We start from the raw sequence: 12013 nt of genomic DNA, 5'->3' as shown, positions 1-12013 counted from the left end.
AGGTGCAGCACGGGCGTGGAGGCTTAGGGTTGTGCATAGGGAAACCTGTGTGGAACAAGGCATCAGTAATAGAAAAGAGGAAGATGGTAGTTGAAGAAGTACATAGGCAAGAGGAGGCAGTAAGATGTACTAAGGCAGTGTCGGAGGCAAAGCAAGGACAGTGGGTGAACTGGGAGAGTGTCGAGAAGAGAAAGTTGAAGTGGAGAGAGTTGTGGAGCATGGAGGCCAGTAGAATTAGATTTATTATAGGAGCTACTTATGATGTGCTGCCATCTCCCCAGAACTTAAATCAGTGGTTGGGCGAGGATGGTGCCTGCCCATTGTGTTCTAGTGTATGTACACTGAGGCATATACTGTCAGGATGTAAGGTCAGTCTCTCCCAGGGGCGATACACCTGGCGTCACAACCAGGTGTTGAAATGTTTGGCAGCTGCAGTTGAGGAAAAGCGGCTAGAAGTAAATTCTCTACTTGCTAGCAAAGAGACTAGACAGATCAAATGTGTACATGAGGGAGAAAAGATTAGACCAATTAAGGTCAGGCACAAGTTAGGGCAGCTAAGTGTAGGTGGAGCCTGGGAAATGAGGGTTGACTTGAATGAACAGCTAGTCATCCCAGCATATATAGTTAGCACCTGGCTACGTCCGTACTTGTTACTGTGGTGTGAGGTAGAGAAGATAGTTTATTTTATCGAACTCACAGTCCCCTCCCTGGGAAGATCGAGTTGAGGAGGCTTATGAGCGCAAGAAAGCTAGGTATGCTGAAATGGCAGCAGAGGCAGAGCAGCGAGGTTGGAGGGCTCGAGTGCGGCCTGTAGAGGTAGGCTGCCGTGGTTTTGTGGCAAAGTTATTGCCCTACTAACTGGGCATTCGGGGACGGAGCCTGAAGCTTGCGGTTAGCAACATGTATCAGGCAGCAGAACGAGCAAGTGAATGGCTGTGGCTAAGGAGGAAACATGCTAGCTGGGGAGCTCGCTAAGATAAGATTGATTGATTGCTTTTGTTGTTGGTCATGATTGACGGTCCGCATCAACAGGGCTGAATCATTGACAGTGGTGGTGTAGTTAAGAATGTCATACCGAACCGACCTGGATAGATAGGCTTAGATGGTGAGGTAATATGCAGTTGTGCGGTGGTAGCATGGAGGGGGGTGTTTCCGGGACGCTGGATTACACCGTTAAGCCTTCTTGAGGTGTCATGGGCCTAACTTAACGAAACATCGGTGAAGGAAGGTGCCCACTTCAAAACCCCAATGACATGCTTCATACTGCTGTTGGCTAGGGTAGGTAACTGGTGATTTGTGTCTTGTTTATTAGTTTGTTAGCCTGTTACCTTGTTTTATTCTGGATTGGGCTTCTAAATGTGTTTTTCCTCAGATTTTGGCACAAGGGATAGTAACATCTTGTCCTGTGTATTAATTAATCACTCGAGCAATGATGTCATCAGTGATGATGTCATCAATGATGTCATCCTTCCTGGCTGATCAGACTGGGTGGGTGATGTCATAGTTGTTGCTATGATGTCATCGGTGATGTCATACTTGCTACTATGATGTCATCGGTGATGTCATACATGCCAAAGTATAAATAAGCAATATTTCAGTCTATCTCTCTCTCTCTGCCCACTAGCTTCACTGTCCCTACTCTCTCTCTCTGCTTCTATGTTCAACTGCCACGTACTTAACCTGCTGCAGCCTTACTTCTGCCCCAGCCCTGTCACTAATGGCAGTGTTCTAAGCAGACTGGATTGCATGCAGCAGATTGGACTATAGCTAAAAGACTTGAGACTTGACTTGGACTCTAGCTCAAAGACTTGAGACGACTTGGACTTGCAAAAAATGACGTGAGCATCTCAGTCAGTGCCCGGCCATGACCCTTTGCTGCGAGCAGCTATAATTGTCACTTGTTATGGTTATGTGGACTGAAGTGTCATATAGCTAGTTTTTTATTCTGTTTTATGCACTCTTTCGTGGGGACAGACATACATACGGACAGACCCTCTTATCATAACATCACAATGACATCAATGATGACATGTCATGACATCATCAGTGTGTCACAATTCACTTAGGCACAGGTGACAGGTCATTGTGATATCATTAGTGATGTCATAAATCTTTCTCTACTCACACACAGAGCCATTGTGACATCATCATCCCGGCTGAGGCTATAATAAGTGGTGGGAGGGAAGCCACGCCATTATTAGCCGCCGCATTGTTGTGCCTTCATTATCATGGCGTTTCCGAGCAGGAAGAGAAGCACTGTTTGGAGGAACACCGCCAGCGATGCAGTGAGTTTGCACCAGGACCAAGCCCTCACCATGACTGCGTTCCTCCTTAGAACCTATGGCCCAACATCATTTCAACTAAAGGAGCAGGGAGAGGACAAAATATTTAGGGTGTCCTTGGGCGACCCACATACTTGCACTTGTTCTGCATTCCACAGGGAGAGGGAGCCATGCAAACACATCTGCTGGGTTTTAATGCGGGAATTCAGACTACCGAGACAACATCAATACTGTTTTCAGGAAGGGCTTGTGGAAAGAGAAATTTCAAAGATCCTCCAACTCAGGGAGCTGCGGCACTGCGAAGACAGAATAGTCCGCCAGAGAGCGATCGAAGCCCAGGATGTGTGTCCTATCTGTCAAGAGGAGCTGCTGGATAAACACCTACCCGTGTCTTGGTGCAGGTTCGGTTGCGGCAACAACATCCACATCTCCTGCATGAAGATATGGGCAGACCACCAGGGCCTCTCAGACCAGGGCCAGGACCCTAAGGTGAAGTGCCCGCTCTGCAGGGAGGCCTTCAGCTCATTGAAGCTACTGCTGGAGGAGGCGAAGAATGCGGCCAGGCTCTACACTGCTGCTGAGAGAGAGAAGCCCGACAGACATCTGGGAGTTCACTGCCACAACTGCCTCGTCTGCCCCATCACCGGCACGTGCTTCAAATGCACTGTCTGTCGGTACTACTACCTGTGTGAGGAGTGTTTAAATAAGGGCAGCCACCCTTATCGGTTTAAGCATCGGTTTGTCTCAAAAACGGAAAGGGGAGGGAAGTGGCGCCATGTGGGAGAGGACCTGACTGATCAAGAAAGAGGGGTGTCCTCTCAGCCAGTCAATCCCAGTATCGCCCCTGATGCTGAGGACCCCATACCAGAGCGTGTGTTGGAGTGTCTGCCTACGGTCCTGGTGAGGTGCTCACCAGTTCAGACTCATCTGCTGGCCGCGGGAAAGCAGTGTCGGATCTGTCTGCAGAGCTTTGCCTTGAACCAGATCGCCCGAACCCTGCCCTGCCATCACCAGTTCCACGCAGCCTGTGTGGATGGGATCCTGCGGAAGACAAACTCCTGCCCCTTGGATGGCTATGTTATTTATTGTCGCTAAACTTGGAGCACCTGTTGGAGGTAGGGCCACCCCTCATACTGCCTCCTGCCTCTCCAATGCCGGTGACAAACTGCCAGAGAATAACCTAACCTTATCCGTCTGGTGAAATAGGCTGCAATCCAAACCAAGAGTCATGACAACCAGGCAAGACATGATCAATAGATGCATTTCAGAGTTAAGACTGACTGGAGTTTTGATAAACAGAGGAAGCAGGTAGGGTTACGGGCAAGTGGAAGATGCCCCTGAAGAAGCAGATGCTGCTCACTAGTAGAAGTGGAAGATTCCTCCAAGCAAGCAAGCAAGCAAGAAGTTGATGACGAGTACCAGCCTACCAGCCAACCTGAAGGGAGAGAGTGGAGAGAACTGAAGCAATCTGCTGGCTGTAAGGGATGGAGAACAGCAGCTCCTGGAGTGGCACAATGAGCAGTGCAGGGTGGCTCCATGGCTAGCTGGGAGTAGCAATAAGCTTTTTGGTGCACTACTGAAGGCTTTGACTCCACTGGGTTGTCAGGAGGTAAGGTAGAGTATAGAGTCGCATTGCACGTGCTGGGCCACTATGTAGTTGCGGCATAACCGGCGGTTGTGAGACGTATGCATCCATGGTGAGTGGTTGGGGTGAACTGGTGGGTGCCCATACTGGTACCAACTTGGAGGCTGTTGAGGTAAGTAGGCCACTGGACAGCTAGCAGCCCTGGGAGGTGGTGGCTGTGATTTAAGGATGCCTTGGTGATGTTGGTATTGAGCGGTTGTGGAGTGGCGAGTCAGATGCTAACCGCATCTTGCTAAAGGGACAACCAGTGCTCCTGCACCATGGAAAGAGACTTATGCCATCCTGGATAATGGGTCTGAGCATATCATGTATCATCTTCCAGCAGCTGCATGACACCTGGGTCTGGAGGTGACACCCGAAGATCTCATCCTGAGGACCGGCAGGATGTCCAGGCCCTCCGTGGCTCACCTGTGTGTCCTTCCGCATCTCCCTGGCCGTTAAACCCCAGATTAGCTTATATTATGTCAGGGGCCTTCACTGCAACCCGTACCGGCTTAGCAGACCACACCTACCCGATGGGTCCAGCCATTCAAGAATGCAACACCCCTGATCTTGATGTGCACCAATCAGCCCTACCTCATCACCCCAATCGAGCCGGTGCGGTTCTCTGAAACAGAGACCGTCCCATCTAATCCTACTAATTGAGAACCCGCAAATTCACAATATTTGCCAAAATGTAATCCTGGTATCTGAAATGGGACATCTTCTCCACCAGTATTCACACTGCAGCACTACCTATAGTGAAAACCTTTTAAATTGTGTTCATGAGCACACGTGCCAAAAACAAACACTTCATATCCATTAATCTGCACATGTAGTATCTATATCTATCTATCTATCTATCTACAGTATCTATCTATCTATCTATCTATCTATCTACTATCTACTGTATCTATCTATCTATCTATCTACTGTATCTATAAAAGTTTATCAGGAGCTGAGAGGGAAGTTCAGCCTGTTTGAGTTGTCGTAAGAAGAAAAGCCTCTTTTGAGCTTTCTTCAACAGGTGTTCACATACAGTTCCACTGCAGTATATGGAGGAGGAGGTCCCCTCTCGGCAATTTCTTACAAAAATAAATAAATAAAGTCTATTTGCAGTAATATTATGGAAAAACACCTTAACTCATTGAGTGCCAGCCACTTTTGGAGAACGGACGCTCCCAGTGCCAGAGTTTCAGAGCGTTTTCAGTGATTTCTCAAGGCCCACAGAATATTGTGTGATATTACTATGTAAACACCGAACAGGCACAAAGAACGACGAGACTCTATTGTATCAGCAGCAAAAAAAAGTTTATTGATATCATTTTCCGTTCTTTAGTTATCAGCCGGAGAAGATAGGTCAAAAACAGCAAAAACAGGCGTTTCCATCTAGAAAGCTGAGATATTGAGCCTTTTGTGAAATTAAGCATTTCAAGCAAATCACTGACTCTGAAACTAATATTTTCTGACCTGAAACATCTGAACAGTAATTTCCTTCAATATAACAGCACCCCCACCCCCCTCTACTGCAAACTCCTCCTCCGTGGGTGTGTCTGGTGGCTTTGCTCGCTCTGCTGCTTGTCAGGCGAGTCTCTGCCGCTTGCGGATCCACGTTCGGATGGCCGCCGCTCGTCGGGGGAGTCTGGATCGGGCACGCCTCGCTCGTTTCTGGGGTATTCTCATGAGAATGGTTTCATCACGGCTTTTTCTGCTGTTTTTACTCAACTTTCAAAATAGGTTATACACATTCAACATGCCCCAAAATTTTACAGGAGATGTATTAGGCATTGATCCACGTCCCACCGTCAAAAAACGCAATTGACGAACATACTCGTCCTTGGCACTCTACGTTACTAAACGAATTGACGAACATACTCGTCCTTGGCACTCAATGAGTTAAAAGTAAATCTGTTTTTGTTTGTTCAAAAATGACCAGAGACAGAGGTCCACATTGGCAGGTGTACAATGATAGCCCACTGTTCGTGTAAGACATTGGTTACCAAACTGTGGTAGATATATCGGAAATATCGCGATATTTAGGAAATGTCAAAATTGTGAACATTTACTTTCAGAGGCTGCAGCAGGCTCAGTTTTAAAGCCAGAGTGAAGTGTCTGGTATCATATGAAACTAGAAGACCTAAGGAATAGATTTGTACAACCATGTCATGTTAGTTTGTCAGGAAGGTAGCTAAATAATACTCCAAAATTAGGCAAAATTTTGGTGAGGGAAAAAAACATTTTCAAGGGGGTCCTTTTTTTCCACAGCCTAATATTGCTGTGTGTGTGTGTGTGTGTGTGTGTGTGTGTGTGTGTGTGTGTGTGTGTGTGTGTGTGTGTGTGTGTGTGTGTGTGTGTGTGTTTGTGTCCGTTTTGAAGCAGCTAGTAGCCTTTTGTCATTGAAACCTTTCTGCTGCAATTGCATGGTTAAATCATCAAATTTTATTTTATGTGGGGGGGGGGGGGGGGGTGTTGGTATGCAGTGGAAGGTCCCTGGGTTTGGTACGTAGTGGTACCCCTGGTTTAGGAGACGTGTGTGTGTGTGTGTGTGTGTGTGTGTGTGTGTGTGTGTGTGTGTGTGTGCGCATGTGAACATTCATGCGAGACGAAGAGACAACAGACTCACTTTCCAAAGATAACTTACAATGTGCAATGAGAATGTCGTTTATCTGAGAGTCAGTTATACTTGCATCATTCTGGACATGGCCTGGTTTTCCTCAATGAAATGTGATAAGGCACAAGAATAAGGAGAGATCTCCAGGCTTCACAAATGTGGCCCAAGAGTTAGTTAAAGGGCCCATATTTTGCTAATATAATGTATTATTATTTTATTGTTGGCCTCCAGTAGAGTAACTTATTGCATCATTCATAGTTGAAAAAACTCATTGTTTATCTTGTACTGGCTCTCACTGCCCCCTTCAGTTCACCCTCTGTATGAAACACTCTTTTAGGTCCTGTCCCTTTAAGAACCCCCACCCTCCGAAATACTCCAGGCGGGCAGAGGGGTGAAAGTTTGTCGTTTGTGTTTGCAAACCTCTCTGCCCAGACAGAGGACTCGGACCCCACGTTGAGAACCGTTTGGCTGCAGCAAACACAGCGTCCTCACAGCCTTTGAGATTTACTCTCAAAGGCAAGGAGTGACGATTTTTTTGGTGTGCCGTTTTCCTCCAGGCAGCCTGACGCTGATTTCCCCCCTCTAAACAGAGCTCGATTTAAGTTGTTATTTCGGTCTTTTTCAAAATTATTTTTTCATTTTGTAGTAGTAATGGTGCACATTTATCGATACAAGCAGTGTTTTTATTCCAACATGAACCAATAGTATGTTTAATACTAGATTGAAATGAGGCCAGAATGCAGAAATCCCTTGTGATTACACTGTCGCGGCAGTCTACTGGAATGTCAGAACAGGGAAGGGAGGGGCAGGGCACGCACGCCGCGGGCCCGGGCTAGGCTTGGCATCACCATGGTAACAACTTCTACTGACGTCACTAGAACTATGCTCTCGCACAAATCCATGTCCTCTCGTCTACGATACTTCATGAGGGGGGGGGGGGGGTTCATGGGGGTAACATTAAAACACCTTCACCTATTTATTTGAAGCTTAGCCCATGTTTAATATGACCATCCAAGATTGTAACAACATATATATGATACAAAATTAAGAAATGCATAATATGGCCCCTTTAACACATCATCATAGGCAATTGGGAATTACAGTAGCTTGGGCAAAATAAGTTTAGGTGGGCTACTTTCCCCCAAACTGTACCTCTGCAGGTAATAGATCAAATGCCACACTGTTTATATCCTCCACCATCTACCCACAACAGAAGGGTCAGAGGCCGTCTTACAGCTGAGCCAATGTGAGTGGAACACAGAACATTAGTTCACTGTTCTGGAACAGTGAGGGGAGAGAACTCCATTTCTAGAAGTGTTCCTTCAAGACAAGGTTTTCACCTCAGAGAGATGCTGTTAAAAGATAAGAGTTCACCACCAGCTGGCAGTTTAACGTCTCTCAAGCATAAACAAATGGGGCTATATAACTTGATACTGCAACATTAGCTGGCTCTTACTACTCCCATCTGATTACCACTATACTGAAGTGAAGGCAAGTACATAATGCTAATTACAAATGTGTTATCGCCTCAATGTGTCCTGTAAGCTGCCTTTCTAACTTTGCATCTGACTTTTTAAAGTATCAAATTTTTTCAGGCACCAAAGTCGGACGTTTCAGCCAAGCCTTCTTTAGCGTTGAAGAAGGTCTACTACAACGTCTGTTGTAGCTGACTGCCCAGATGATGGATTAAACTTTTGAAAGGACATTCAAGTGTGCTGGCTGTTCTCTCCTTTAAGTAATTATTTTGTGCCTTGCACCTGAGTTTTTAACGTTTGGTGAGTGTGCTCGTTACTACTGTTGTTGGTCTATATTCCTCCTGCGCCACAGGCTGCTCAACTCAGTGACCAAGACTGTTTTGTTTTTTTTGTGAGTAATGTCATCAGTGATGATGTCATCAGTGATGTCACTGAGAAGGCGTAAAAGTTTGTGGAGGGCCACAGATGCATCATCAGTGATAAAGCACTGATGAATAATATACCTCATGCTAATGAGGTCATACATTGTGACATCTTCAGTGATGTCAGAATGGCTTAGGTAAACTGCATTGTGACATCACAACTGAGGTCATAGACATGTGACATCACTATACTACTTGACTGTGAGAGCGAGCCAGCACAAAGAACTGGGGCAAACTCCAATCCCGAAGCCAAGTGCAAGAATTTCCATAACATGTTTATTGGACACTGTATGTATAGACATCATTCATCCTTGTCACAAATTTCAGGATCAGGGAGAAGAGGGCAAGGATGAATTAAGGGGAGACATTTGAAACGAACGAAGGGCGCTTTGTTCTAGAATTGAGCAAGCACAGTTCAGTTCATCATCTCCAGTTTTGATCCTAGAATTGGGGGCACGTACAGTAGCACGCAGACATTCTAGTCTTAACACATTGAGTGCCACAGCGCTTCAGTAAAATTGTCTGCAGCCTGTGCCAGATTCACTTCCATTCAGTTGAAAACAGCTATAGAATTTTTTCTATTAGGGCTATATTGACGGGGCTGGACTTTAATGAAACATTGAACACTCCTGCTTCTTCCAAAGAAGAAATTTTGTTTCTAGACAGTTCCATTATGAAATGACAGCCTCTGAAAAAAGTGCACTTTCAAGGGTTTTCTGTCGTTTTTTTTTACTTTCCAAGATATAGTCACTTTTATGAATACCTTTTGCACTCTAATTTCGAGCACATTCACTGACTCTGGCTGGTGTTTTCTGATGTGGTGGCGTGGTGTGGTTTCTGTGCAGCCTGCGTGCCCCCCCCCCCCCCCCCCTCCCCTTCTCCACCTCTGAGCTGTGGGCTCCTCCCCACACGCACAGAGTTTGTTTTCTCGACTCCGTTTTTGCCCCGGACGGATCCCAGCGCGCATCAAGGAAATGCAAAACGCGACTGAACGAAAAGGCTTGGCCGTTCGGCTTCGGATGCTGGCTTTCTGGCAGGGAAGCGTGTGGAGATAGATAGAAGCATAAGAGCTCAGTTGTGAGCGCGGATGCAGCCGAGCCCACTCTCCGCTGCAGACAGAGCAATCTATAGGCTCTGGCTGAAGCATGCATCGGTTTCCTCTTTGATCACGTCTTTCCCTGCTGTCTCATGCACAAAGTAAAGGATCTGAGGTGGGTGGCGCAGCTTCCCTGTCGATGTTTAAGGTGGCGCCGTGTGATCCCTTGAAGGGATTCATGCTCACTGGCTAGGTACGACCTTAAAAAGCAGAATTATGGAATAATATGAATTATGATTTTAGGACGTCCACAGACGTCCTTGGCACTCCTCGTTACATTTTTTTAGGACGTCCAGAGACGTCCTTGGCACTCAATGTGTTAACTGTATATGGAGCACTAGTATGAACACAAACTTGACAGTGCCATCAACTGTACCTTCATCCCATGATTATTATTAGCTGTGACTATTCATGGTCCCACCTCTATAAGTCACTCTGTTGGTTGGTCAACCAAAAAATGTTGGTCCACAAAATCAATCTGAATGGAGTGGATGGCATCACAATGGAGTGGATGATGTCACACAAATTCACATACTGTATCTGGTCGCAGCCATTGTGGATTCGCGCTTATTATGTTTTAAGAATTAACCGATATATCATTCGGCCTATCGGATATCAGACGATATGTTTGACGATATGTATATATATATATATCGCCAACTTTTCAGGATATGAGAAAAACCCTGTGCTCTTAAAATACTGAACACCACATTGTCATATTTGACACATCTTCATTATAGACAGTTTCTCGCTGAATGTGTCATTACATTATTAATATCTTACCTGAATAAGCTCAAATGATGTTACAGGATTATCACACCGAGTCTGGAGCACTTTCTGCCGGCCAGGCAGCAACGCGTGGGCGCCTGCCTTCTAGAGCACGAGCATGAGCCGCTGTGCTCCAGGCATCGGGGACGCGCGGACGGAGCTCTTCACTCTCCCAAGCCGGGGAGAGTGGCTCTGTCATGGGGTTGAGCAGTCTCGGAGTAACGTGACATTATTCTTGTCAGAAACCACTTCGATTTGCATACTTTAAATGAGTTTGCAGCCCAAGGACAACCCGAAAACACCTTATTGATCTATTTACGTCAGACGATGCCAGAATCACACAAAACCAAGCCGAAACACAGCCGGCATTCGGGTCAGCAGCGTGCCCGGTCACTTTTCCGGGGAAGTCCTCATGAGGTGGGGGGGAGCATGGAGGTCTGACTGTCACATACGCGATGTGATGGGCAGGTCTAGCATCCAATGGTGGTACGTGTTACATAGATTACCCAGTAAAACATGTTTTTATTGGTCATTTAGACGCCTGCCAGTAGATGGAGGAGAATATTCCATTTATATTAAAAAGTAAAAATCATAAAAAATTGACTTAAGTGGTGTTCATTGCACAGCGACGATATATATATATATACAGACCCGAAACACCTTACGACCCCAGTTAACATCACTGATGATGCGTCCCAGCGCATGCTGTACCATGTATTTTTTAAACCTAGAATCCTGGCTCCCCTGGCCAGTGACACGTAGGAATAGACTAGGTGACAACCAAGTATAGTTTGGTGACATGCTGGAGAGACAGTTGGCGGTCGGAGAGACGGCATCCGGTACGGGATGGGATTAATAATAATAATAATGGCTTTAATTTATATAGCACACTTTAAAATGTAAAACAAATCTCAAGGTGGATTAGCACCCCATCCTGGCTCTCTCGTGAGGTAGAAATCCACAAACGCTACGGATTAGCCTCCTGAAAATCTGTGCAAAGATCGGCGCGGCCTGGGGTCCTTCAGGCTAGAGCGAGGTGCTCGCCGCAGGCGAATGACGTGCAGCACGCAGGCCTTCTTGAGACATCCTCTCTGCCCATGGTAGGATTGCCTTTACCCCGGGAGGGTCTGGTGAGAGATAGGAGGAGCCCGGCCTGGAGTCACCCACACAGGGCCTTATGGCTCATTTCCACCACATTTTACAGCCCTGCACAGCTCGTCACCACTCGGCTCTATTTGTTTCGACCCGATGGATGTTTTGTTTCCACCGCTGCTGATCTGCCCCCGCCCACCCCCGCCCACAACTGGTCGTCATATCGGCCGCATATCTGTCCTCCGCCTATAACCGAAGTAGGCTATAACATAACGTTAAAATTAAATCCATACACAGAACTTTTAAACTGTTTATGAAATACTGGTGCCTCTAAATGACCTACAGTGTACATGGGCAAATGTGACAATCGGCCAGGAGAATGGATATCACTTTGTTGTTAGTCAAACTCACATGCATGCGCTGCGTGAGGGACGGGGGTTGCGCTCAGAGTGTTTCCCATACATAAAGGAATTTGTGGCGGGCCGCCACAATAATATTTTGACCGCCACAATAAGATGTTGACCAAAAAAAAAAAAAAAAAAAATTTTTTTTTTTTTTTTACAGTGCACCTGAACGCAACATGCAAGATATCCGCTGAATAAGTGTCCAATGATGTTCATGTCATTCTGGCCAATACTTCTGT

The 12013-nt window shown here is 46.3% G+C and overlaps 2 protein-coding genes across 2 annotated transcripts in view; one reads left to right on the top strand and one right to left on the bottom strand.

Annotated features, from left to right (window-relative positions):
* stk10 (serine/threonine kinase 10) overlaps nucleotides 1–12013 on the bottom strand; it is a 167034-nt gene that overhangs the window by 70101 nt on the left and 84920 nt on the right. The gene's annotated exons all lie outside the window — the stretch shown is intronic.
* zswim2 (zinc finger, SWIM-type containing 2) lies at nucleotides 2229–3377 on the top strand (the record flags this gene model as incomplete). The annotated part of the gene is made up of 1 exon (XM_083646142.1): nucleotides 2229–3377. The coding sequence occupies one exon, from the start codon at nucleotides 2229–2231 to the stop codon at nucleotides 3375–3377; it is 1149 nt and encodes a 382-aa protein (XP_083502268.1).

The sequence above is a fragment of the Poromitra crassiceps genome (genome assembly GCF_964638095.1).
Source record: "Poromitra crassiceps genome assembly, chromosome: 1".
NCBI lineage: Eukaryota > Metazoa > Chordata > Actinopteri > Beryciformes > Melamphaidae > Poromitra > Poromitra crassiceps.
Note: the sequence above shows the minus strand (reverse complement) of the source record. Positions and strands in the feature narration are given on the sequence as shown.